We start from the raw sequence: 25,882 nt of genomic DNA on the forward strand, positions 1-25,882 counted from the left end.
GAGATGGCACGAGATAACTCAGGGAAAAATATTCCCCGGGCGCGGAAGCGATGCGGTCCCTTGCTCGGCAGCTGGCGGGGGGGCAGCGGGCGGAGGGACGGCTTTCCCCGGGGTGCCCGTGGGGCTGCTGCCCCACAGATGTGGGTCTCTGCCACGCACCAGGGTCCTCACGTCCCGGGCACCTCCGCACCCATCCCCTCCATAAGGTGCCGGCGTTTGGTGCCGCCGAACTCTGGGGGCTGTGAGTTCGGGGGAGACCCAGAGGTCCCGGTGAAGAGGGACGTGGTGCTCCCACGGCACAAGGACCAGCGGTGCCCGGTGTCCCCAGTGTGTGCCGTAGCCAGCCCCTGGATTGGCACGAGGACTGGTGATGTCCGGCATCCCTGGCATGTGCCATAGCCAGCCCCTGGATTGGCACGAGGACTGGTGATGCCCGGCATCCCTGGCGTGTGCCATAGCCAGCCCCTGGATTGGCACGAGGACCAGCGATGCCCAGTGTCCCCAGTGTGTGCCATAGCCAGTCCCTGGATTGTCACAAGGACCGGTGATGCCCGGCATCCCTGGCGTTTGCCATAGCCAGCCCCTGGATTGGCATTGGGGTGGGATCGTGCCCGGATCGATGGGGAGGTCGATAACTGGAGCCTGACGCCGAGGGACGGGAGGAGGAACGTGTCCGAACTGTGGCCGTGCCTCCTCTTCCCTGCTCCCAGGGCCGAGGGTGGCCTTGCCCTCGCCCTCCGTCCCTGCGCCGCTTTATCTGCAAAGCTGCAGCTTATGTTCAATGCCCGGGGATCCGTTGGCGATGCAGCTCGGGGCCGGGGGGCTGGCAGCGAGCTGAGAACACCGCCAGAGCCGGCGAGCGCCAGCCCAGCCCGCCTGGAAAACAGCAGCCGGGGGGTTTCCTGCTGTTTTCCGGAGCATCCGCCTGTGTCTGGTCGGATGCTCCCCGGGATGCTCCTTTTGGGGTTACCCAAAGCAGCATTCCTGGTGCCAGCACCGCCGGCGGACCGGAGATCCGGCTGGGAAAAACAAGGGATGGGGTTTGGCCGCGGGGAAAACATTTTCCCCTGGAACATCCTCCCTCTCCCCGGAGGAGGGAAGGCTTTTGCAGAGTTTGGCAGATTTTTGCAGCCTTTTGCAGGTTTTTGCCGCCTTCTGCGTGTTTTTACACCGATGGGCGATTTTTGCCGCGTGTTACTGGCAGCCTGCAAACTCGGGAGAGCTGGTGGCACGGCACGGCACGGCACGGCACGGCACGGCACGGCACGGTGGCAGCTGGTCAGGGTGCAGTTGGGGAGGTTTTTGGCAGGTCCCACTTTCAGCATCCCGGCACAGCCGGGAGGGATGGGGACAGCATGTGTGAATTTGGGGAGGATTTTGCTCTTCTGGAGAAGCGGCTGCTCCCCCAGTGCCGAACTGGGGAGGGATCTTCTCCCGCCTGCGTTCCGCTTGGAATAAGCAGCGCGTGCAGATGCGAGCGGGAGGGGAGAAGTCAGCTCCAGGCACTGCAGCGGCCTGAAATGGCTCCCTGACAGCAGGGGAGGGTGAAGAGAGCAAAAACGGGATTGTTCCCGGTGTAATGACCAGAAATTCAGGGTTGTTTCCTCCCCGCGCATCTATTTTTCCTCCTCCCGACGCTTCCTCGGATGGCTCTGCCGGCCGCTTCCATTGCCAGGCTGCAGCCCTGAGTTTTTCACATTTTCTGGCAGAAAAAGGTCCCGGCAAGGTCAGTCCCAGCCTGGGGCTGCTGGCGTGGCTCGGCTCGGCCGCTCGGGGCTCGGTGGCCCCCGCTGCTGCCGGGGCCGGCGGGGAGGAGTGAGCGCGGAGCCCCCACGGCTGCTGCGGGCTCCGCTTTCGGCAGCGGCCGGGGGGGCTCCGCAGGCTCCGCTCGCTTTGCAGCCCCTATCCCACATCCCGGGCTCGTTCCTCGGAGGGGCCGCGATGGGGAGGGGGGTTAAGGAAGAGCTTGGCAAAGCTGAACACAAATTATGCAGGCTCCTGCTTGCCGTTCCCAGCAAAGCACCCTTCCTGCGGCGGGATGGGTGGTGACACCGGCGCCACGGCCCTTGGGAAGGAAACTCCCCGTCCAGAGGGAAAACGTGATGCTGGAGCTTTCCCCAGGGGTCCGGCTGTCCCCGCAGAGGCGCCTGCGCCCCCTCACCCCACCGGGATTCGCAGCCCCGCTCGCCATCGCAGCCGCTCTGAGAGGCCCCAAACGTGGCATCTCTTTGGTGTCCCACCACGGCACGGAGGAAGCGTTGGTCCCGCTGGGATCTGTTCGGATGGGACGAGCCTCGGGATGCTCTGGTTGTGGCTCAGGACCTGCCGAGTGGTGCTGGTGAGGAAGGGTCGGGCTGCAAGCGAGTGATCGGCCCCGGCTCCTGGGGTCACAGAGCATCCAGGCGTGGAGGACCCGCTGCCCGACCCTGTCCTCCCTCCCTGCTTTGTTTGAGCTCTTAGAGTCATAGAATCACAGAGTGGTTTGGGTGGAAAGGGACGTTAAAGACCATCTAGTTCCAACCCCCCTGCCCTGGGCAGGGACACCTCCCACCAGCCCACGTTGCTCCAAGCCCCGTCCAACCTGGCCTTGAACCCCTCCAGGGATGGGGCAGCCACAGCTTCTCTGGGCAACCTGGCCCAGGGGCTCACCCCCCTCACAGCAAAGGATTTATTCCCAAGATCTCATCCCAATCTCCCCTCTTCCAGTGTAAAACCCTTCCCCCGTGTCCTATCGCTACATGCCCTTGTAAAATGTCCCTCCCCAGCTTTCTCCAGTTTTCTTCTGATCTGTCCCCATGCAGGCGTCACAGAGGTGATGCTGCACAGGTGTGACGGGGGGACTTGTCGCTGGGCTCCTGGAAGTTCAGGCTTGAGGGTCTGAATGCAAAGCAGACTCCCCTCCTCCGTGGGGTGGACATTTCTTCATTTTAAAGACGAATATCTTGCTTTGCTTGCCGCAGATGCCGTTGCCGCACTGCCCCGTGGTGTCCCGCACCGCGGCGCCAGGGGGGTGCCAGGCTGGGGCGAGCAGGACGTGTGCGTCCCGGGCGCGTCCCCTCCCGTGGAGATGGGGGGGGCTGCAGCTCTGCTCGACCCTCGGGGACCCCACGTCAGCATCCGTGGGGCAGGGGGGACCCGCTGGGGGTCGGTGCCGAGGACGCTTTCCCACCCCACGGGGATGAGAGCAGCCGGGTCTGCGCCGTCCGAGCTGCAAATGGGTTTAATTCCTGGGTGGCATCAGCCACGTCCCAGCTGCCCCCGGTCTTGTCCCCGGGGAGGGGAGAGGAGGAATAAAATAGACCAAAATGGGGGCTGTGGGACCGTCCCGGCTCCCTCCAGCTGTGTTATGAGTGGGATGGGCACCATCCCGCGGCGGAGCGTCCCCCGGCGGGGTGCCATGGGTGCCCTCCCCAGGCTGGAGCTGCAGCGGGAGCCTGTGCCCTCCCCGGGGTCTGCAGGTCCCCTCCAGCCTGGAGCCACTCTCTGTCCCCACAGAGGCGAGGGGGCTCGTCCCTCCGGGGGTGGGGGGGGGGGAACAGGGCAGAGGTGGGGGCAAGGATGGGTGCGGGGCTGCGTGGGCATCACCCGCATTTTGGTGCCTGCAGGTTGGAGGGGGCTGGGGTGGGCTCCGTGCCATGCCGGTGGCATCCCTTCCTGCTCCAGGGGGGCTCGGAGGGGACCGTCCCCTCTGGGGGGGGGGTGACATGGGGCGCAGCAGGGAGGAGGGGGCCAGGCTCTGCCAGGCGGGCGCAGGGTGGGTGCATATGGCAGGGGTGGGTGGCAGACCAGACTTGCTCTGCTATAATTACTGTCTGAAACGCCTGCGCATCTCCCAGCCCTTCTTCGTCACAAACTCGCGGGGGCTATTTTTACCTCCCCTGCGAGCTCGTGCCCCGTGTCAGGGCCGTGAAGGGGAGCTGGTCCCCCCCTTTCCTGCCTCTGAGGCCGGGAGGATGCTCCCAAAGACCCGCCTGCGAGCCAGGGACCACATCTGGGGACCACATCGTTGGGACTGTGATGGTGGGGACCACATGCCAGAGAACGTGTGCTGGGGACCACATCGTTGGGACCACGATGGTGGGGACCCCATGCCAGAGACCGTGTGCTGCGGGCGAGATCATTAGGACAGTGATGCCGGGGACAATGTGCCAGGGACAACATGCCAGGGACCACATGCTGGGGACAACATCATTGTGACCATGATGCTGGGGACCACATGCCAGAGGCCATGTGCTGGCGACCATGTTGTTGGAACCATGATGCTGGGGACCAGCTCGTTGGGACCATGATGCTGGGGACAATGTGCCAGGGGCCATGTGCTGGGGACCACATCGTTGGGACCATGATAGTGGGGACCACATGCCAGAGACCGTGAGCTGGGGACCGCATCATTAGGACTGTGGTGCTGGGGACAGTGTGCCAGGGACCACATGCTGGGCACAGCTTGCTCGTGATCACGTGCTGGGGACCACATTGTTGGGACCATGACACTGGGGACCACACACCAGGGGCCACGTGCTGGCGACCACATCATTGGAACCATGATGCTCGGGACAGTGTGCCAGTGACCATGTAGTGGGGACCACGTCATTGGGACCACGATGGTGGGGACCACATGCCGGAGACCATCTGCTGGGGGCCAGATTGTTAGGACCGTGATGCTGGGGACAATGTGCCAGGGGCCATGTGCTGGGGACCACATTGTTGCGACCATGTGGTGGGGACCACTTTGTTGGGACCATGATGTTGGGGACAGTGTGCCAGGGACCGTGTGCTGGGGACCACGTGCTGGGGACCACATCGTTGGGACCATGATGTTGGGGACAGTGTGCCAGGGACCATGTGCTGGGGACCACATCATCGGGACCATGATGCTGGGGACAATGTCCCCCCATCCTGGGGACCAAGCACTGGGGACAGTATGCCAGGGACCACACGCTGAGGGCCACATCACAGAGACCACATGCTGGTGACCACACTCTGGGGACTATGTACCAGTCGCCACGTGCCGGGGATACAGCGCACGGTGCCCTGGGCACTGTTCCTCCTCCTCCTCTTCCTCCTCCTCCTCCTCCTGCCGCGGGTGTGAGCGCGGGTTTTTGGCAGCGGTGGCCCTGCGTTTCCCAGGGGCCGTGTCCTCCCTCGCACGAGAGACAGTGGCGAGGCACAGGGCTCGTGGGGACAGGGACAGGGACACGGCTCGCCATCCCTGGCTCGGCCACCCTTTCCCCTGCCCCACGCCAGGGTGCCGGACACCTCGGTGATGGGCGAGGAGGGGCTTGGCAGGTCCAACGCAGCCCCGGGTGTCAGCGGGGGAGCCGGGACGGGTGACATTGAGCGCGTTGGCTGCACAAAGGCATGTGAGTCTCTGTAGTGCCATTCTTCTCGGGGCTGGATCTCCTCCAGGGAGGAGAGAGCTGGCGGAGTGATTTAATTCACACTGACTGCAGCTGACCTTGGAAACCCGCCGATAGATGGCTGCGATCGATGCTGGCCGGCGCCGGGAGGCAGCGAGAGCCCGCCGCGGGTCCCATGGGTGCAGGAGGGATGGGGGGATCGGGCACCGATCGGCCAGGCACCCCGTGTCCCACCCTGGGGATGGCCACCCCCTGCCCTCCCGGCCCCTCAGCAGTGCTGGCAGCCACGGGGAGCTGGGCACGGCGCTCTCTGCGCCCGGGAACCGCTTTGCTTTTTATACCCCCACGAAATACTGACCGAGCTGCGGGTCCATGGGGTGGCAGCGACGGCCGCTTGCGTGCGTGTGCCCAGTGTCACCGGACCCTGGCTCACAGCCAGCCGTGTGGGACCCTGGTGGCTCTGCGGTGGGGTGCCCTGGGGCGATTTCCAGCAGATTTGGGTCCCGGCGGGTGGCGGATGGGTGAAGCCGGGCTCAGCGCGGGGACGGCACAGCTCCATGGGGTGCAGCTCCATGGACACAGCTCCGTGGGGCACAGCTCCATGGGGCGGCTGCAGGAGCCCGTAGCGGAGCCCCGGAGCTGGGCGCTGCTGCTCTCAGTGTCCCCTGATGCTTCTGGGCTGGGGGAGTGGGGGTCTCACGGCTAAAAGCGGCCAGGGGGGCCTGGGCTGGGGCGAGCAGCTCCCCCGGCTTGGGTGTACGGCTGCGGGAGGTGGCCGAGCCGGGGCTGGGGGTGCAGGAGGTGCCCAAAACGGGGCCGGGGGTGCGGGGGGTACAGGGGGTGCCAAAGACAGGGCTGGAGGTGCAGGAGGTGCCTGAGCTGGGGCTGGGGGTGCAGGAGGTGCAGGGGGTGCCCAAGCCGGGGCTGGGGGTGCAAGAGTGCCCAAGATGGGGCTGGGGGTGCAGGAGGTGCCTGAACTGGGGCTGGGGGTGTAGGGGGTGGCTGAGACGGGGCTGGGGGTGCCAAAGACAGGGCTGGAGGTGCAGGATGTGCCTGAGTTGCGGCTGGGGGTGCAGGAGGTGCCCAAAACAGGGCTGAGGGTTCAGGAGGTGCCCGAGCAGGGGGTGCAGAAGGTGCCCAAAATGGGGCTCAGGGTGCGAGAGGTGCCCAAGCCGGGGCTGGGGGTGCAGGAGGTGCAGGGGATGCCCAAGCCGGGGCTGGGGGTGCAGGAGGTGCAGGGGGTGCCCGAGCTGGGTCTGCGGATACTCTCGGGAGTTGATTTTCTGCTGGTGAAAACAGCACGCTCGAGGTGAGAGTTGTCGCTCCAAGCACAAGCGTGGGGGAACGGCGGCGCCGCTGCGTGCGCTGGGCCACCCTCCCGGGCAAACCTGCTGCGAAGTACCCCCGGGAGCGGAGCCGGGGGGAGAAACCTGCTCCCTGCGAGCTGGGATGGCGCCGCGCTCCCTGTGCGTCCCTTCTCTGCCCAGGGCCAGCGCACGAAGCTGCTGCCGGTGGGCGCTGGGGACGGTGGGCACGGCAGGGATGTCCCTTTTCTTGCTGGGACCCGAGGAGCAGGAATCGAAACGTGGACTTTCCTGCCTGTTTGCTGCCTTTCCTGCCTGTTTGCTGCCTTTCGTCGCTCCCAGCGGGCAGCTGTGGAGGGGACTCTTCGGGGGCAGCTCTGCCCCAGGGGCTGCAGGGCATTAATTAGCAGGGGAGGGACAGAGGTGCTAATGACGGGAAGGTTTTAATTCCTGGTTTGCAGCCGGCTCCCAGAGTTCCGTTTGGGTCCTTCGATCCCGTACTGGTGTCCCTGTGCCCAGGGGCTCGGTCAGAGTGCTGTGGGTGCTTTCATGGCACTTTCTATCTCGGGAGCACCCTGGGAGGTGGGGAAATCACCGAATCACCGAATCACAGACTGGTTTGGGTGGGAAGGGATGTTAAAGACCATCTAGTTCCAACTCCCTTGCCCTGGGCAGGGACACCTCCCACCAGCCCAGGTTGCTCCAAGCCCCGTCCAACCTGGCCTTGAAGCCCTCCAGGGATGGGGCAGCCACAGCTTCTCTGGGCAACCTGGCCCAGGGGCTCACCCCCCTCACAGCAAAGGATTTCTTCCCAAGATCTCATCCCAATCTCCCTCTTCCAGTGGAAAACCCTTCCCCCTCGTCCCGTGGCTCCCCTCCCTGAGCCAGAGTCCCTCCCCAGCTTTCCTGGAGCCCCTTGAGGGACTGGCAGGGGCTGGAAGGTCTCCCCGGCGCCTTCTCTTCTCCAGGCTGTGGCTGGAGCTCAGCACCCCGTGGGGACAGGAGTGTCAGAGGCTGAGCCCAAGTCTTGGCATGACCGGATGCCCCTGTCATCGCTGGTGGCTCCTTGGAGGTGCCAACAACGAGGTGCCAGCTCTGGAAGCTCCCACTCCACCCTGCAGCCCCTGGGCGCCAGGGCGTGTGGCCAGCTCCGTGCCGTGCCGTGCCGTGCCGTGCCACACCGCCGTGCCATTGTACATCACCGTGCCGTGCCACGCCACCGTGCCATGCCGTGCCGCGCCATGGCCGTGGGTCTTGTTGAGTGGGTCTATGGGTCCGGCTCCTGCCAGCCCTCCCCTGGTGTCCCCAGCCCTGGCGGGACACACACCTCGTGTTTGCTGTCACTGCTGGGGCTGAGCTGCTGGGGAAGGTGGGGACATCACATCCCGGCCTCCCGCAGTCCCGCTCAGCCCGAGGCGGTGGCAGCGGGGACACTTTGGAGCCCTTTCACGCTGAATCCGTAGGATGCTCCGAAGCTGCTTGTTCCCGCCCCGAGGGAGGGAGTTTTGCTTTTGCGACTCCTCAGAGGCAGCAGCGCTGGCATCACATAGGGGTGGGGAGGTGGGGGTTGGACGGGGGCACGCCAGCTTTGTCACTGCAACGAGCCGCAGCTGCATCGGTGCGGGGGGGACAACGCAACGGACGCAGCGTCACGCCGTGCAACGCAGCCCTTTGCGGGGCAACGCGCAACCTGGTGCGATGCGGCGCGGTGCGACGCTCTGCGACGCCGCGCAGCACGAGGCACAGCCTCCCCGCTGCCGGGGGGCTCGTCCCCTGCCCATGATGTCCCCCCTGCATGACGACAGGGTGACCCAAACCCCAGCTATGGGCTCACACGTGCCCCGTCCCCGCTTTGGCTGTGGGCGACCTCCCCCCAGCCCGCGCCGGCTTTTTCCCCATCCCTTTTACCGAATTCCAGGCAAGGTGTTTCCCAAGCGGAGCCGGATGACATTTCCAAAAGCCCCGCAGTAGCTTGAATTCTCCTGACCTGCCTCTCGCAGTAATCGTTGTCTTTTTTTCCCCTACAGTTGTTATGACAATAGTTTGGCTGGGAGGAATCGCTTTAACCTCGCCCCTTAATTGGCTCTTTCCTGCCGGGGCCCCCTCTTCGGCTGCTGCAAACCTTGATTAGCTCGGCCGTGCGAGGGAGCGAGCTGACGGCGGGGGGTTTTGCCGGCAATCCTACCTTTTTTGCATTTTTATGCTCATTTAGAAAGCTGGAAGAGCTTTAAAGGGTGGTTTTTGGTTTTTTTTTGGATGCTCCATCGCGCCGCCGAGCCGGATGCCTGCCTGGCTCCCTGTGGCTCAAGGTACCGGTGGTGGCGCACCTGGAAAAAGGCTGTAGTGCCTAAATCCAACGCCACGGCTGGGCTGGGGTGATGGGGGGCAGCAGCAGGACTTCCTCGTGTCCCCCCCCATCACCCCCCATGTCTGCCGGCCTCAGCCTCCTCCGGCTGAAGAGCCGGTGAACAAGTGAGGGAAGGGCTTTTCTGGGGGAGCCAAGGGGTGGGATTGGGTGGGATTGGTGTCGAAACGGGGGGGTGCGGATGTGGGAATGCCCTGGGTGTTCGTCGGGGTTTAATGGTTTAACCCCAGGCAGCAACTGGGACCAGGCGGGCGCCCGCTGGCTCGCTCACCCCCCCACAAGTAGGGCAGGGAGAAAAGGAGGGGGGAAAAAACCTCGTGGGTTGAGATAAAGACAGTTTAGCAGAACTGTAACGGAAGAGAAAATAATAAAAATAATAATAGTAATAGTAAGTAGTAGTAGTAATAGTAGTAGTAACAAGAGAAAATAGTAGTAATAATGATGATGATGATGATGATTTGATGACGATGATGATTCGATGATGATGATGATAATAGCAATGGTAAAAGAATACACAGAATGAGTGATACGATGCCATCTCTCACCACCCGACGATGGGTTGCCCATCCCATCCCAACGGCAATCGCGGATTCCTCCCCCCGCCCCCGGCGGCCATGCCCCGTTGGTACACTGAGGATGTGCCTGTGGTAGGGAATGTTCCTGTGGGCAGCTTGTCCTGCCTGCGCTCCCTCTCGGCTTCTGCGGGAAGCTGGAAAAGTCCTTGACTAATGTAAACATTACTTAGCAACAACGGAAACAATGTGCTATCAGCATTGTTCTACTAAATTCACAACGCAGCAGCTACTAGAAAGAAAATTAACTCAATCCCGGCCGAAACCAGGGCGGTGTTTGAGCACTCGGGCTTTGGTTCTGGTCTCTTCCCCGGTGGGTTTGGGTGGCATCGCAGGACACGGCTTTTCCAGCCCTCCTGCCCCACGCCTGCTGGGACAAAGCCCGTGCTGCTGCAGTGGGCACGAGCCTCCCGTGACCTTCGCTGGCCTGGTCACCGAGCCCTGCTCATGGGGACGAGAGAGTTTGGGGGGGCAGATATGGCAGCACGACACCCTGGTCCAGTCTGAGGGTCCAGCTGGGCCTCGAAGGCCAGGTGCAGGATGGAAATGCTGGTTGCTGGTAGCGGGCTCTGGGGTGTGATCCCTGGGAGCTACTGGGGGTGATGGCCAAGAGGGGCTGGGGTGTGATGGCCAAGAGGTGCACAGAGGGTGATGGCCAAGAGGGGCTGGGGTGTGATGGCCAAGAGGTGCTGGGGGGGGAGATGACCAAGAGGTGCTGGGGTGTGATGGCCAAGAGGTGCTCGGAGGGTGACGGCCAAGAGGTGCTGTAGGGTTGATGGCCAAGAGGTGCTGGGGGGGGTGATGGCGCAGCGGTGCTGGGGGATGATGGCCAAAAGGTGTTGGGAGTTGGTGGCCAAGAGGTGCTGGGGGATGGTGGCCAAGAGGTGCTGGGGCATGATGGCCAAGAAGTGCTGGGAGTTGATGGTCAAGAGGGGCTGGTGGCCAAGATATGCTGGAGGGTTGATGGCCAAGTGGTGCTGGGGGATGACGGCCAGAAGGTGCTGGGAGTTGATGGCCAAGAGGTGCTGGGAGGGTGATGGCCAAGAGGTGCTGAGGGGGATGATGGCCAAGAGGTGTTGGTGGGTGATGGCCAAGTGGTGCTGGGGGATGATGGCCAAGAGATGCTGGGAGTTGATGGCCAAGAGGTGCTGGGGGATGATGGCCAAGAGGTGCTGAGGGAGACAATGGCCAAGAGGTGGTGGGGGGTGATGACCAGGGGCTTCAGTGCCAGGAACCTGAGCCACGATCCCACCCATGAGCATCTCTTGCACCCGCTGGCTTGTCTGGAGCCCTGGTGCAGCAGGAGATGCAGTCATTCAGCAGAAGCTGCCCCCCAGGGCGGACCCCCACTGGCTGTTGTGCACAAATGCCTGTCTGGGGGAGGGTGGGAGTGATGGTGGTGCTTGTCCCCGGCACGGCTGAGTGCTCTCAGGCGATGGGAGGCGAGCAGCGGTGGTGGTGGCGCGGGCGCAGCGCACCCGGGGACGGCGCAGCTCGGCGCTGGGTGCACGGCCGGGTTTCCAGGGCACCCCGGGGCTTCTCCCTGCCTCGCCAAAGCGTTTTGCAAACGGGTCTCGGCGTCCCGCTCGGCGCGGTGCCGGCGACACTGATGCCAGCTGACAGCTCTGGCTTCGCAGGGAGCTGCGCTTTCATCTACCTGCAGCTCCAGGCGAGCTCTCCTTCCAGAGGCCAAAACGCAATTACCCGTAAACCAGGAGGCACCAGGGCTGCCCGTGTGCTCGGGATCCCTGCCGCGGCTCTCCGGCACGCCGAGAGCTTCGCAAGCGCGTCGGGGCGCTGCCGGCGAGCGCCAGTGCCCGTGCCAGGAACCTGGGCTGGCAACTTGTCCTCCCTGGGAGGCTCCTGGTTTAACGTGCCCGGCCCTGGCTCACACGCCGGTGTGTCAGATGTTGCTTCGCCGGCAGCACCGTCGGTGCCAAACCTGGCTGGCAAATGGCTCCTTTACCTGGGCACGGGGAGGTGTCGGGGCTGGCAGGGTTGTGGGGCCGGGGGAGGAGGGGGATGCGCAGGGACTGACCCCCCACCCGTGTGTCTCGCTCAGGTGAATGTGACGGTGGACTACATCCGACCAGCCAGCAGCGCCACCGAGACCGTGCCCGCCTTCTCCGAGCGCACGTGCGCCACCGTCTCCATCGGAGGAATGTAAGTGCGGCCCCGGGGAACCGGGCGCAGTGCAACGAGGCTTCGTGGGGCTCTGCCGTGGGGACACCGGGGACGGGGTGGCTCGTCCTCGCCGTGGGGCCGGATGGCGGGAGCCTCCTGCCCCGCTCTGCCGGGGGTCCCGCAGACCTGCCGCCCCCAGCTCTGGCGGTTCGGGGGTCCCCCGTGAGCCGGGTGACACGGGGAGCAGCGTGGCCGGTGGGTGGCTTTGGAGGAACCGTCTCTCCCTGCTGGATGTCCCCAGGGTGCAGCGGGGGGGGCTCTGCCAGAGCAGCCCCCCCCTCACCATCCCTGTCCCCACTTTCCATGCCCGGGGCAGATTCGGTGGCTTTCCCCCGGGACACTGGGATGCTGTGCTCCTCCGGCACGGCTCTACGGAGAGCTCGTGCCAGCGAGGCGTGCATCAGGATGGCAGCAGCTCCGGGAGCCGCGTAGGGATAATTTGTCATAGGCCGTTTGCTTGCTTTTTTTTTTTTTTTTTTTTGCCTTGTAGCAGCTATTTTGGAAAGCGACCAAAGTGCTGCAGCGTTGCGCTTTCCTCCCCCTTAATCCAAGGTCTGGGAAAGCTGCGGAGCATCGCGCTGCATGGGGAGACGTGGCTCCGTGCCGCCTGGGAAGCAGAAAGGTCCCTGTCACCTCCCCCGCCCCCCCCCCAGCTCCGGTCTAATTAAAGCACTCGTGGAGTGCCCTTCGGTGATGCTTATCTCACGAGTGGGTTTAATTTCCACTCCAGTGGCAAAGGACAGCCAGCCCTACCCGTGCCGGGATGCTGCTCCCGGGATGAAACCGCGGCAGTGGGACCCTAAAGGGCTTTCCCGGATGGAGATGCCGGGTGCAGGGGAGCCCTGCGGAGCTTTAAACCCCCTTGGTTTATTCAGCGGTGCTTTAACCGCCTCCCCGGGGAGCCGATTCTCCAGCCGAGTGTGTCTCGCTGGGTTTTTGGGAGGGACGGCCCAGCTGTTGTGTTTTTGGGGCTGTTTGTAGGAAGATGAGGTCCTGGGGTATTGGCGGTGCACAAGGTGGGGAGTGTGCGGCGCAAAACCCACCGGCCTCTCCCCGTGCCTGGCGGCCGCAGTGCTCCCAGCCCCGGGATGCTCCCGGCACGGCGGTGGGGCAGGATTTCCCCTCTCGGGAGCGTCTTGCCGAGCGCTGCCGCCTGCTCTTGGCATCTCCAGCTGCAAATTGCTTTCAAACAGCTCCCGAGTCGCATCCCATCCCTCTTGCGGGAGGAAACCTGACGTGAATTTGCAGGGCCACTGCTCGCCTTGACTTCATTGCCATAATCAGGCGGCAGCCGAGCGAGCCGAGCGCTGGGATCTCACGCCGGAGTGTCTCTGCGGTGTGCAAGCCTCCGGGGCACGGCGTGGGGCAGCCCCTTTGCTCCCGGCTGCCCGCAGCCCCCCAGCGAAGGCGTGGGCGTAACAGAGCAGGGTCTGTGCCATGCATCCAACGCCGCACCGGGGACGGAGCCGGGAAAGAAAGCCTGGCTTGTCCGCCTGGCATCTGGGCTGGGCTGTGCCTGCTTGGCAGGCTGAGCACGCCGCGGGCAGCCCGGGCAGAGCGCTAACCCCCTTCTGGAGCCTTCGGGGCCCTGGTTCCTGCCCGTTGTGGCTCTCGGTGTGGGCAGAGGGTGGTCCTGCAGCCCCCTGCCCGCGCTGGCAGCAGGGTGGGCAAGGGGGAGCCCAGCCAGCCATCGGCTGCACCCCTGGGGTGGCCCCTCTCCCTCCCCGAGCGTGGCAGGAGGATAATGCCCACCCTCAGCAGTGGGCAGAGGAGGACGGTCACCCACCCGCAGCGTCCCCTCTCCTCGGGGTGCTGGGTGGGTTTTTGGGGGGCAGCAGAGCGGCTTCTCCTGCCTGGCTTGCAGGCAGCCCCTGCTTCCAGCTCAGAGCACCATGAACTTGAGCTGGAGCACAAACCCAGCTTCACCTGCCCGTATCCCTGCCTGCATCCCTGCTCATATCCTGCCTGCATCCCTGCTTGCATCCCTGCTCATATCCCTGCCTGCATCCCTGCCTGCATCCCTGCTCATATCCCTGCCTGTATCCCTGCCTGTATCCCTGCTCATATCCCTGCCTGCATCCCTGCCTGCATCCCTGCTTGCATCCCTGCTCATATCCCTGCCTGTATCCCTGCCTGTATCCCTGCCTGTATCCCTGCTCATATCCCTGCCTGCATCCCTGCCTGCATCCCTGCTTGCATCCCTGCTTATATCCCTGCCCGTATCCCTGCCTGCATCCCTGCTTGCATCCCTGCTCATATCCCTGCCTGTATCCCTACCCATATCCCTGTCTGTGTCCCAGCCCATATCGCTGCCTGTATCCCTGCCCGTATCCCTGCCTGTATCCCGTACCCCTGCCTGTATCCCTGCCCAATCCCCAGCTGCGGTGCCTGGCTCAGTGTCCTCTCTGGGTCCATCACACTTCTCCCTCCCAGCTCCCCGGGGTTTTTCAGCTTGATCCCTGGCTAGGGAATGCTGGTGCCACTGCCTGTGGGGGGCTCTGCCCAATTCCCGCATGGCACAACCCTCCCCATCCCGCTCTGCCGGCTCCTGGTGCACCCTGTGCCTTGTCAGCATCTACCGCCGCTGCCGGCACTGCTGCTCCCGGCTCGCGTTTTCCTGCTGAGCACAGGTAAGGTCAGAGGTTTGTGCTCGGCTGTCACAACAAAGCTGTGCTGACACAGAAAACGGTGCAGGGGCCGCGGCTGGCGGAGAAGGCAGCTGCCGGGACATCGGGGACCCCGCGGGCACCTCCAGTGCCGGTCTGGGCTCACAGGGACAGCTCATCCCACCACGGGCACCGTTGGGAGGCACCCGCAAAGTGGTGGCAGAGGGACCCGGGGACAATGGGGCAGGTCTGCCGTGACCCGCGGGAGTGGGTGCGTGTGAGGGCTCTGGCTTCACACCAGCCTTTGCTCTTTGGGAACCCTGTGGCATCCCGCAGCATCCCATGGCATCCTGCAGCATCCCACAGCATCCCACATCATCTTACAGCATCCTGCAGCATCCCGTGGCATCCTGTAGCATCCCACAGCATCCCAGGTCATCCCACAGCATCCCATAGCATCCCACAGCATCCCATGGCATCCTGTAGCATCCTGCAGCATCCCATAGCATCCCATAGCATCCCATAGCATCCTGCAGCATCCCATATAGGATCCTGCAGCATCCCACAGCTTCCCTTAGCATCCCTTAGCATCCCGCAGCATCCCACAGCATCCCATGGCATCCCGCAGCATCCTACAGCATCCCACAGCTTCCCTTAGCATCCTGCAGCATCCCACAGCATCCTGCAGCATCCCACAGCTTCCCTTAGCATCCCGCAGCATCCCATAGCATCCTGCAGCATCCCATAACATCCCATAACATCCTGCAGCATCCCATGTATATGATCCTGCAGCACCCCACAGCATCCCGCAGCATCCCATAGCATCCTGCAGCATCCCATATAGGATCCTGCAGCATCCCACAGCATCCCACAGTATCCCATAGCATCCTGCAGCATCCCACAGCATCCTGCAGTATCCCATGCCATCCCACAGCATCCCCTGGCATCCTACAGCATCCCGTAGCTTCCCTTAGCATCCTGCAGCATCCCGCGGCATCCCGCAGCATCCCATAGCATCCTGCAGCATCCCATATAGGATCCTGCAGCATCCCACAGCATCCCACAGCATCCCATGGCATCCTGCAGCATCCTGCAGCATCCCGCAGCATCCCACAGCATCCCATAACATCCTGCAGCATCCCATATAGGATCCTGCAGCATCCCACAGCATCCCGCAGTGTCCTATGCCATCCCACAGCATCCCACAACATCCCCTGGCATCCTGCAGCATCCCACAGCTTCCCTTAGCATCCTACAACATCCCATAACATCCTGCAGCATCCCATATAGGATCCTGCAGCATCCCGCAGCATCCCACAACATCCCATAACATCCTGCAGCATCCCATATATATGATCCTGCAGCATCCCGCAGCATCCCGCAGCACCCTGCAGCACCCCATAGCATCCCATAGCATCCTGCAGGATCCCATATAGGATAATGCAGCATCCTGCAGCATCCCACAGGATCCCGTCCCATCCCACAGCATCCCCAGGCACCCGGCAGCATCCGGCAGCCAGCGGGCAGTGGGCAGGGCGGGTGCTGGCTGTGGGCTGGGCTGGATGCCCCGGGGTGCCCGGCCGTGGGGCTTGGTGCTCCCAGGAGGCTGCCGAGAGCCCAGCTCCCTCCCGGGGACTGCGCTGGGATGCAGGAAGGGGATGGTGTCCCCAGCCCGCCAGCGAGGCTGTCGCCGGGGGACAGGGGCAGGCGCCCCGTCAGCAGCCTCCCGTCGCCGGGCCATCGCCCATCAGGTTGGGCTACGGGCGGGCAGGCAGGTGGGGGCCAGCGTGGCTCCCGAGGCAGGGCCGGGGGCTGCTGGCAGCCGTGGGGCGTCCTGCGCCCTCCTGTCCCCGCGCTAAAGCAGACCGTGGGGATGCACCGGCTCTCCCGTGGCTTGGGGACATCCCTCGGGGTGGCCCCGGACCCCCTTTGCTGGTTCGCCACCGCGTGGCAAGTGGGGCGAGGGGTCCCTCGCCGAGAGCCCTCCTGTGGGGGGTTCTGGGGGGCTGGATCCGTCCCACACCCCCCGTCAGGTCTTGCTCCGGGGGTCCCGTCCCCGTGGTCCTTCCCCGGGGGGACGCAGAGGCTGCCGCCGGGCAAATTGCACGGATTCTTGGAAGGAAAGGCCACTGAAAATCATTGGAATCAAATCTAAGGAAAGCCCAGAGCTATAAACGCGGGCGGGCGCGGGGGGAGACTTTCCCCGTGGGCAGCAGGGTGGGGGTGCTGCGTTTTGGGGCTGGTTTGGCACAAACGGGGGCATTTCACTGGTGCCACCTCTGGGCGCGGGGGTGGGGGTGGGTTTGGCGCTGCCGAGCTGTGCCAGGCAGCCGGAGCCGGAGGGCTTTCGGTGGGTGAAAACGTGGCTCAAAAACTTCCTCTTTGGATTTTCGGAGGGGGAAAACTGTGAAATGAGTTTCGGGGGGCGGGGGGAGGAAGCTTGCAAATAGCCCTTTTTCCCTCCGCCGTTCTTTAAGTGGCAAAAACTGTATTTCACGGCCTAATAAGATTTTATTTTTTTTTTTCCCGCAGCGAAGAGCTTTTCATCTGCCTTTTCGCATCCCCGTTCTTTAATCTGGGCTTAACTGGGGGAGGCGTCTTCCCCCCGCGCTGCAGCTCCGGCTCCTCTCCCCAGTTTATTTGAAGCTTGGGGGGGGGCTGATATTGTCCCCCCCCCCTCCTCCCTATTGTGGGGAGAGGGGCAGGGAGCCGGGGGTGGGGGGGGGGTTGTTGCAGATGCAGCTGAACGGGTCCCCCCTGAACCCTCCACAGCAAAACCTGGGTGCCAGGATCAGCCCCTGTGGGATTTCTGAGCTTTAAAAGCTCTAAAACTTGAAAGAATTTGGGGTCCTCCCAGGATTTGTAGCCCTGGGAGGGGTTGTTTTTTGCAATCAAGCAGCAGGATTTCGTGGCTGGGGGTGTTGGTGATGCTGGGATGCCGTCACAGCTCAGGATTTCGTAGCCGGGGGTGTTGGGGACGCTGGGATGCTGGGATGACTCAGGGTTTCGTGGCTGGTGGTGTTAGCGATGCCGGGATGCCAGCGTTGATGTGGATGTCGTGCCTCGGGGTCGTTGGTGATGCTGGGATGCCATCACAGCTCAGGGTTTCGTGGCTGGGGGTGGTAGCAATGCTGGGATGCCGACACAGCTCAGGATTTCGTGGCTCGGGGTCGCTGGTGATGCTGGGATGCTGGTATAGCTCAGGATTTCATGTCTCAGGATGTTAGCAGTGCCGGGATGCCAGCACGGACCTGGATTTCGTGGCTTGGGGTGGTAGCAGTGCTGGGGTGCTGACACGGCTCGGGATTTCACGGCTGGGGTTGTTGGTGATGCCGGGATGCCGGCACGGCTCTGCACGCCCTCTGCTCTCAGAGCATCCAGCCTCTCCAGCGGTCCAGGGAGGGTGACAAGGGGACCCTTTTCCTCTCCCCTTTCCAGGAATGACATAGGAGCATCCAAGGAAGCTGCTCAGAGCTGGGATCAAAGCGCAGGAGGGTGGGTTTGGGGTTTTTTCGGTGCAGCGTGGGGCACTGCTTCCCCTGGCTGTCTGTTGGGGTTCAGGGGCTGCTGGAGGCTGGAGGCAGCAAGCCCAAGGTGGCCGGTAGCCAGTGGCCTGGGCTAGTCCTGCTCCGTGCCACCGCTGGGCACGGGGCGCTGGGCACGGTGCTCCCACCTGCTCTGGCTGCTCCCCCGTCCCGGCGCTCAGAGGCTTTGCAGCATCGTGGCCACGCGGTCCCTGGCCACGGGTGGGAGGTCTCGGGGCCGGCAGGGGCAGGGAGCTGCTGGCATGAGGGTGCCTGGGGACCGCCACCCGCCACAGGGTGCAGGACGGGATCCCAATGCAGGGTGCTGGTATGATCCCACTGCAGGGTGCAGGATGGGATCCCAATACAGGGTGCGAGACAGGATCCAGATGCAGGGTGCAGGGTGAGATCCCGCTGCAGGGTGCAGGATACAGGCTCCTGCTGCAGGGTGCAGGATGAGATCCCCCTGCAGGGTGCACGATGGGATCCAGCTGCAGGGATGCCTCCCGGCACAGGCTGTTTCCCCCCCGGCACAGGCTGTTTCCCCCCCAGCACAGGCTATTTCCCCCCTGGCACAGGCTATTTCTCCCCCTGGCACAGGCTATTTCTCCCTGGCACAGGCTATTTCCCCCCAGTACAAAGTATTTCCCCCCTGGCACAGCCTATTTCCCCCCTGGCACAGGCTATTTCCCCCCAGCACAGGGCATTTTCCCCTTGGCACAGCCTATTTTCCCCCTGGCACAGGGTATTTCCCCCCAGCACAGACTATTTCCCCCCCGGCACAGGCTATTTCCCCCCTGGCACAGGGTATTTCTCCCCCTGACACAGGCTATTTCCCCCCTGGCACAGATTATTTCCCCCCTGGCACAGGGTATTTCTCCCCCTGACACAGGCTATTTCCCCCCTGGCACAGATTATTTCCCCCCCGGCACAGATTATTTCCCCCCCGGCACAGGCTATTTCCCCCCTGGCACAGGCTATTTCCCCCCTGGCACAGATTATTTCCCCCCCGGCACAGGCTATTTCCCCCCTGGCACAGGCTATTTCTCCCTGGCACAGGCTATTTCCCCCCTGGCACAGGGTATTTCTCCCCCTGGCACAGGGTATTTTCCCCCTGGCACAGCCTATTTCCCCCCCTGGCACAGCATATTCCCCCCCCAGCATGGAGTATTTCCCCCCGGGGTGTCCCGTGGGGCTGGAGCGGGTACCGGCTGCCAGCACTTTGCCGCTGGCGGCGCAGCCGGGTGCCCAGCGAGTACCCGCGTGGGCTGCGGTGCCAGGGTAAAGCTGGGCTCGTGCCCAGGAGCCGGGGTGTGTGTGTGTGTGTGTGTGTGTGTGTGTGTCTGTCTGTGTGTGTGTGTGTGTGTCTGTGTGTGTGTGTGTCTGTGTGTGTCTGTGTGTGTGTGTCTGTGTGTGTTTTTTGCAACCCCAGCCTCTGGAAAAAGGCCCAAATTTCGCTACCGCCTTCCAAGCTGCTCTTTCCCCCGGGGAGGAGGTGTCTGGGCTGGGGAGGACGAGCCTCGCCAGGCTGCCGGGGGCTGCCGGAGGGTTGGCAGAGCTCGGTGCCCGCCGTGGCGCTGGCAGGGTGCTGGCAGGGGCCGTGGTGGCTGCAAGCTCGGGGACTTGGAGTTAAGCCACTCGCACCCTTAAGTGATGGGACACTGCGGCGGGCGGGAGGGGGGGTTGTTCCCGGTCACGCTGGGGGTGCCTTGGGACTGAAGTGCCTTCTGCGGGCACCGGCGCTGAGACGGCACAACCAGCGCCGGCGCTGGGGACCCTGCCCGCGGCAGAGCCGCCGGTGCGGGAGCCGAGCTGCTCACGCGTCCTTTCGCCAAACTTCCCAAATTTAAGTCCCATCGGCATCACCCCCAGTACGCTCCCCTGCGCCCCAGCGAGGAGGATGAGGGGTGGATGAAGGGGCAGAGCCCGCTGCCTCCGCCACCCTCCCCGCGGCTCTGCCCCTTCGGAGGCTCGGCGATCCTGCTCCGAAGGGGGGATTTGTTTCCTTCTAATCGGGCTGTGATATACGGCAGGCTGCCCCGGAGCTCTGCTTGCAGGGGTGGTTTAACATTAGATTTTTAATGATCCCTCCATTAATCCCGGTATTCTGGGATTTAACGCTTGCTGCCCTTTGACCAGGGGAAATGATGGAAACTTTGGTTTCACACAGGTTGGATACTCCTGGAGGCCAGCGCCAGGAATAGCTGCTGGGCTGCTCTGAGCGCTGTGGGATGGGGCAGGGGCGGGAATGGATGGCTGGGAGGGGGAGCGGGATGAGCTGGGATGGGGAGCGGGGATGAGCTAGGATGGGGAGAGGGTTGAGCTGGGATGGGAAGAGGGATGCAACTGGGATGGGGAGTGGCGTGTGCCTGGGAGGGAGAGAGGGATGCAGCTGGGATGGGGAGAGGGATGCGGCTGGGATGGGGAGCAGGATGAACTGGGATGCAGAGGGGGATGTGCCTGGGATGGGGAGCGGGATGAGCTGGGATGGGGAGCAGTATGCTCCTGGGATGGAAAGAGGGACGCGGCTGGGATGGGGAGAGAAATGCGGCTGGGATGGGGAGAGGCTGCGGCTGGGATGAGGAGAGGCTGCGGCTGGGATGCGGAGAGGGATATGGCTGGGATGGGGAGCGGGATGAGCTGGGATGGGGAGTGGGATGTGGCTGGGATGGAGATTTTGCGCCGGGTGCCTCCGTCCCCTCTTGCAGAGCCCGTTGGGGACGGAAAAGCCGTGGCGGGGGGAGCACGGCCACCCTCCCCGTGCGCAACCCCAGCCCGTCCCGGCTCCTTTAGGACCCGGCAGCGCGGTGGGAGCGAACGCTGGCAATTTTTGCTTGTCTTCTAAAAAGCCATAACCGTGATATTGCCGAATAAAATGAAGCCATCAAACGGAGGTGGCAACAAGATTACAACACTTCCCGAGCGCTGGGGGCAGAATAAAATCGTCCGTTTAGCGAGCAGACGGAGCGCCTGCTAGCACAGTTGTTTCCTGATGCTTTCCGTGTCGGGTTTTAATCTCCTGTGCTTTTCCCACACCCTGGGCAACCCCCCAGCTTCTTGCTCTCTTCCCCAGAATGTGGCTGGGGTGACGGATGGGGGGGACGGAGCTGCCCGGCCAGTGCGGGGTGACGGATGTGGGGACGGAGCTGGGTGTCTCCTCCTCTGCAGGGTGCAAACTTGGGGGGGGGCGGTGCTGATGGCACCCCCATCCCAGATCCAGCCATGGAATCCCAGCGGGCTATTCCCGAGCCCCAGGGTGGGGACGTGGGACACGAGGGGGTGTCCCAAGCTGTCTGCCCGTGCTTGGGTGGGACGTGACCCTACGGGAAGGAGCCCCCGTGCCCGGCGCTGGTGGCAGTTGCCATTTGGGGCTCGTTCCCGTGGTGGGTCAGGTTGGGAACGTGCTGCAGATGTGCTGCCCCCGGGGGTGCCGCAGCAGCTCCCAGGCACGGGGGTGGGATGGAGGTGGCATTTCTGGGCACAGGTGCCGCTGCGGCAGGGGCAGCTCTCCCTGCCGTGCCCGTCACCGGGTCCTCCGGCCTCAGCTTCGCTCCAGCATCTCCCCCGCTGTGTGTTGGGCAGAAGACTCCTGGTGATGCCTGTCCCCGCTCGTGATGCTCGTGCCTGCCGGATGGCACAGAAGCACGATGGCGAGTGGGAAGGGTGGTGGCACGGAGCCGCGGGGCCACCGGCGAGGATGTGTGTGTGGCTGGAAGTGGCCATCTGGGAGCACATCTGGCTCCCCTCCGAGGCCATCGTGGCCAACTCGTCCCTCCCGTGCTCTCCCCGTGCCGGCCCTCGCACCGGTGGGTGCGCGGCCAAAGCTGGGTCCCCTCCTGCCCAAGGCAGGGGGCACGGGGACACAGGGGACCAGAGTGGGCGTCCCTACGGGCTCATCCCCAACAGTGCCACCCCTTGCCCGTGTCCATCAGGCTGCTCCCGAGGCGTTGGGGACCCGGCGACGGAGCCTGGCACCCATCTCTGCCTGTCCCCAAACCTTGGCGTCGCCCGTCGGGTCAGACCGCGGTGTCTTGGGGACGCTGGGACGCGGCGGGTGCCACCAGCCCCACGCTCGCCTCCCCCCGGCACAGCCTCCTGTTCGCGCCCAAAATAGCTGTAGGTGCTTATTCCTGGTTGCTTGGCATTTGCAGCGCTACCTCTGCAGCTGCCTCCTGCTGCAGCTTATTTCCTCCTTTACCAATCCTTACATATATATATATTTATTTTTTTTTCCCCCCTGCTCTGAGGCGAGACCTATTTTCAGCTCCTGGTGATGGCTCTGCCCTTCCCCCTCTCCAGGGCAGGGGATGCTCCAGAGTTATGTGAACGGATCAGCCCCCCACCCCCACCCCCCCCGCCCCCAACATGCATATGTATATATATATGCTTTTTTTTTTTTTTTGGGGGAGTAGCGAATTAGCGCTCCGTCCCCTGCGTGTGTAATTGGAGGAGGATTACGGATGCGCTCAGCGAAGTAGAATTTATGAATTTGTTTAAAGCAGTGGAGTGTAATGGCAGCCAATTTACCGCCCCGCCTCGGCACGCAGCGCCGGTTGGCAACCGGCCCCCGAGCCCAGCCAGCGCCCACCTCCCCTCCCCACCGAGGGGAGGGCGGGGGTAAAAGTGCAATAGGGAGGTAAAATCGAGGAGGTTCCCACGGCCCGGGGGGCGCTGACCCCTCTGGTTTTGGGTGTGTGGGGGGGTTGGGGTGGGAGAACCCCCACCGCGGACATTTGACATCCCCATTAATTGCGACACGTTGCTCCAAACACCTTCCCTTGGCCAGCGATGTGAGGGGGGGGTCTCCTCTTCCACCCCCCCGCGTGTCTCACCCCCTCCGGTGTCAGAGCCCGGCGCGATGCCTGGGGTCCGGTGATGGTGGGTGATGGGGAGGTGGATCCCTTGGCCCCACACTGGCGTTAACCCCCCACCCCCCCCCGGCTCTTCTCTCCTGCAGCAACATCGCCGAAGCGCTGGTGAGCAAGGGCCTGGCCACCGTCATCCGCTACCGGCAAGACGACGACCAAAGATCCTCGCACTACGATGAGCTCCTGGCCGCAGAGGCTCGGTGGGTGCCGTGCTGGCGCGGGGGTGCTCCCCCGGCCGCGGGGGGATCGCGTGGCCTCGCGGCGTGTCTTGTGGGGAGGTCTTAGAACCACAGAAGGGTTTGGGTTGAAGGGACCTTAAGGGCCACCCAGTGCCACCCCCTGCCCTGGGCAGGGACACCTCCCACCAGCCCACGTTGCTCCAAGCCCCGTCCAACCTGGCCTTGAACCCCTCCAGGGATGGGGCAGCCACAGCTTCTCTGGGCACCCTGGCCCAGGGGCTCACCCCCCTCACAGCAAAGGATTTCTTCCCAAGATCTCATCCCAATCTCCCCTCTTCCAGTGGAAAACCCTTCCCCCTCGTCCCGTGGCTCCCCTCCCTGAGCCAGAGTCCCTCCCCAGCTTTCCTGGAGCCCCTTTAGGGACTGGCAGGGGCTGGAAGGTCTCCCCGGCGCCTTCTCTTCTCCAGGCTGAACCCCCCCAGCTCTCTCAGCCTGTCCCCACAGCAGAGGGGCTCCAGCCCTCCCAGCATCTCCAGGGCCTCCTCTGGCCCCGCTCCAACAGCTCCGTGTCTCTCCTGTGCCGAGGCCCCAGCGCTGGAGGCAGCACTGCAGGGGGGTCTCCCCGAGCGGAGCAGAGGGGCAGAATCCCCCCCTCGCCCCCCTGCCCACGCTGCTGGGGATGAGCCCAGGCTGCGGGGGGGTTCTGGGCTGCCAGCGCACGGTGCCGGCTCATGGCCGGCTTTTCCCCCCCCAGCCCCCCAAGCCCTTCTCTCAGGGCTGCTCTCCATCCCTCCATCCCCAGCCCGGGCTGGCACCGGGGGCTGCCCCCACCCAGGGGCAGGACCCTGCACTGGGCCTGCTTGGACCCCATGGGGGTCACAGGGACCCCCTTCTCCAGCCTGTCGGGGTCCCTCTGGATGCCATCCCTTCCCTTTAAGGAATCAACTGCACCACTCAGCTTGGTGTCGTTGGCAGAGCTGCTCCATATCCCACCATCGCATCCCACTGTCCCCATCCATCCGCCTGTCCCCGCTGCTCGGGGTGGCCTCCCTGCCCCGCATCCCCCCTGCCTGAGCATCCCCTCCCCTCCGCCGGCTCTGTGAGATCTCCGGACTCCCCCCGATCCCTCAAACAGCCCGAATCCTCCCTGGGCTGCGTGTTTCCCCCCACCTCATCCCCGACCTCCTCTGCTCCGGTGCCGCAGACGGGCTCAGCGTCAGTGCTGGCGGGGGGCCAGGCACACGCCGTGGGTCAGTGGGAAGCGTGGCGCTGGGCGGCGGGTTCTCGGCGCTAACGCCGGGGCTGCCGCCGGTCGGCAGCCGAAGGGCAGAGAACGTTTTGCGCAAACGCCTGGGAGGTGGGTTGGAGTCTCACGGCCCATTGCCTGCATCAGGCCGGGGTTCAAAGGGTCCCGCGCGGCTCCCTGGGGCGGCCAGCCCGGCAAACGCTGCCGTAGCCTTCTTGCCCCGACCCTGTCTGCCCGAGAAGGAATTCTATTTCAACCCAGCTCATCCAAAGGACTGGAGACACATTCTGGCCTCCTTGTAATTAGGTTTGAGGTTATGTGTGGTGAGAAAAATGCGGGTGGATGCTTCCCTTCCCCCCCGCCGCGGCCTCGGCGGAGGCGGCAGAAACGCTGATGCTGGCAGGGGTTGGTGCGGGCAGGACGATGCCTGCCTTCTCCTCTGCCAGCTGGGAGGAGCGCGAAGGGCTGGATTTTCTGCCTGAGCGGGCAGCCTTGCCCGCCCGCTGCCTGCTCGCTGCCTGCTCCCTGTGGGCAGGGATGCGGCCGGGCAGGTCGTGTGAGTGCCCGCAGCCGGCGGGGGCTCGTGCGGCGCTGGGGTAGGGGGGAAGAGCGAAGCACCTCCTTCCTCGGGCAGCCCCCGCCTTCCCTGGTCGCTCTTCCTGGGGCACGGGGTCCAGATGTGTCTGCTCCAGATGTGCACGGTTGAGGTTGAATGGTCCAGGTGTGCACGGTTGAGGTTGCACGGTCCAGGGGCGCGTGGTCCAGGCACGTGTCATCCTGCTTTGCATGGTCCAGATGTGCACAATCCAGATGTGCACGGTCCGTGTGTGCGTGGTCCAAGGGGGGCATGGTCCAGCTGTGGCCAGTCCAGGTGTGCGTGGTCCAGGCATTCATGGTCCAGTTGTGCACCACCCAGGGTGCCTGGCCCAGACACATGTGATCCAGCTGTGCACAGTCCAGCTGTGCATGGTCCAGACATGCGCGGTCCAGCTGTTCGTGGTCCAGGTGTGCATGGTTGAGGTTGCGTGGTTCAGGTGTGCATGGCCCAGGTGTGTGCAGTCCAGGGTGCATGGAGCAGACACATGTGATCCAGCTGTGCGTGGTCCAGGTGTGCATGGTTGAGGTCGCACGGTCCAGATGTGCACAATCCAGGTGTGCACGGTCCAGGTTTGCATGGTCTAGGTATGTGTGATCCAGCTGTGCACGGTCCGGGTGTGTACAGTCCAGGTGTGTACAGTCCAGGGTGCATGGTGCAGACACATGTGATCCAGCTGTGCGTGGTCCAGGTGTGCATGGTTGAGGTCGCACGGTCCAGATGTGCACAATCCAGGTGTGCACGGTCCAGGTTTGCATGGTCCAGGTGTGTGTGATCCAGTTGTGTACGGTCCAGCTGTGCATGGTCCAGCTGTGCACGGTCCAGGTGTGTGTGATCCAGTTGTGCACGGTCCAGCTGTGCACGGTCCAGCTGTGCATGGTCCAGATGCGCATGGTCCAGATGACGTGCACAATCCAGGCATGCATGGCGCAGGCACCTGTGATCCAGGTGTGCGTGGTCCAGCTGTGCACGGTCCAGGCACGTGTGATCCAGCCGTGCACGGTCCCGCTCCCCACAGGAGGCGACCACGCTGTTCACCCCCCCAACCTTGCGGCCCCGAGCCCCCTGCACCCAGGCTGGGT

At 63.8% G+C, this 25,882-nt stretch overlaps 2 protein-coding genes across 2 annotated transcripts in view; one reads left to right on the forward strand and one right to left on the reverse strand.

The window, feature by feature from the left end:
- The window catches only part of LOC141738011 (filamin-C-like), a 236,211-nt gene that overhangs the window by 97,254 nt on the left and 113,075 nt on the right, over positions 1-25,882 (reverse strand). The window lies entirely within an intron of this gene.
- The window catches only part of SND1 (staphylococcal nuclease and tudor domain containing 1), a 145,615-nt gene that overhangs the window by 56,286 nt on the left and 63,447 nt on the right, over positions 1-25,882 (forward strand). The window contains exons 12-13 of the mRNA XM_074573113.1: positions 11,661-11,761; positions 22,870-22,980. Coding sequence (XP_074429214.1) covers positions 11,661-11,761; positions 22,870-22,980 — 212 coding nt within the window. The remainder of the gene's footprint in view (positions 1-11,660; positions 11,762-22,869; positions 22,981-25,882) is intronic.

Source organism: Larus michahellis, chromosome 1 (genome assembly GCF_964199755.1).
Source record: "Larus michahellis chromosome 1, bLarMic1.1, whole genome shotgun sequence".
Lineage (NCBI taxonomy): Eukaryota > Metazoa > Chordata > Aves > Charadriiformes > Laridae > Larus > Larus michahellis.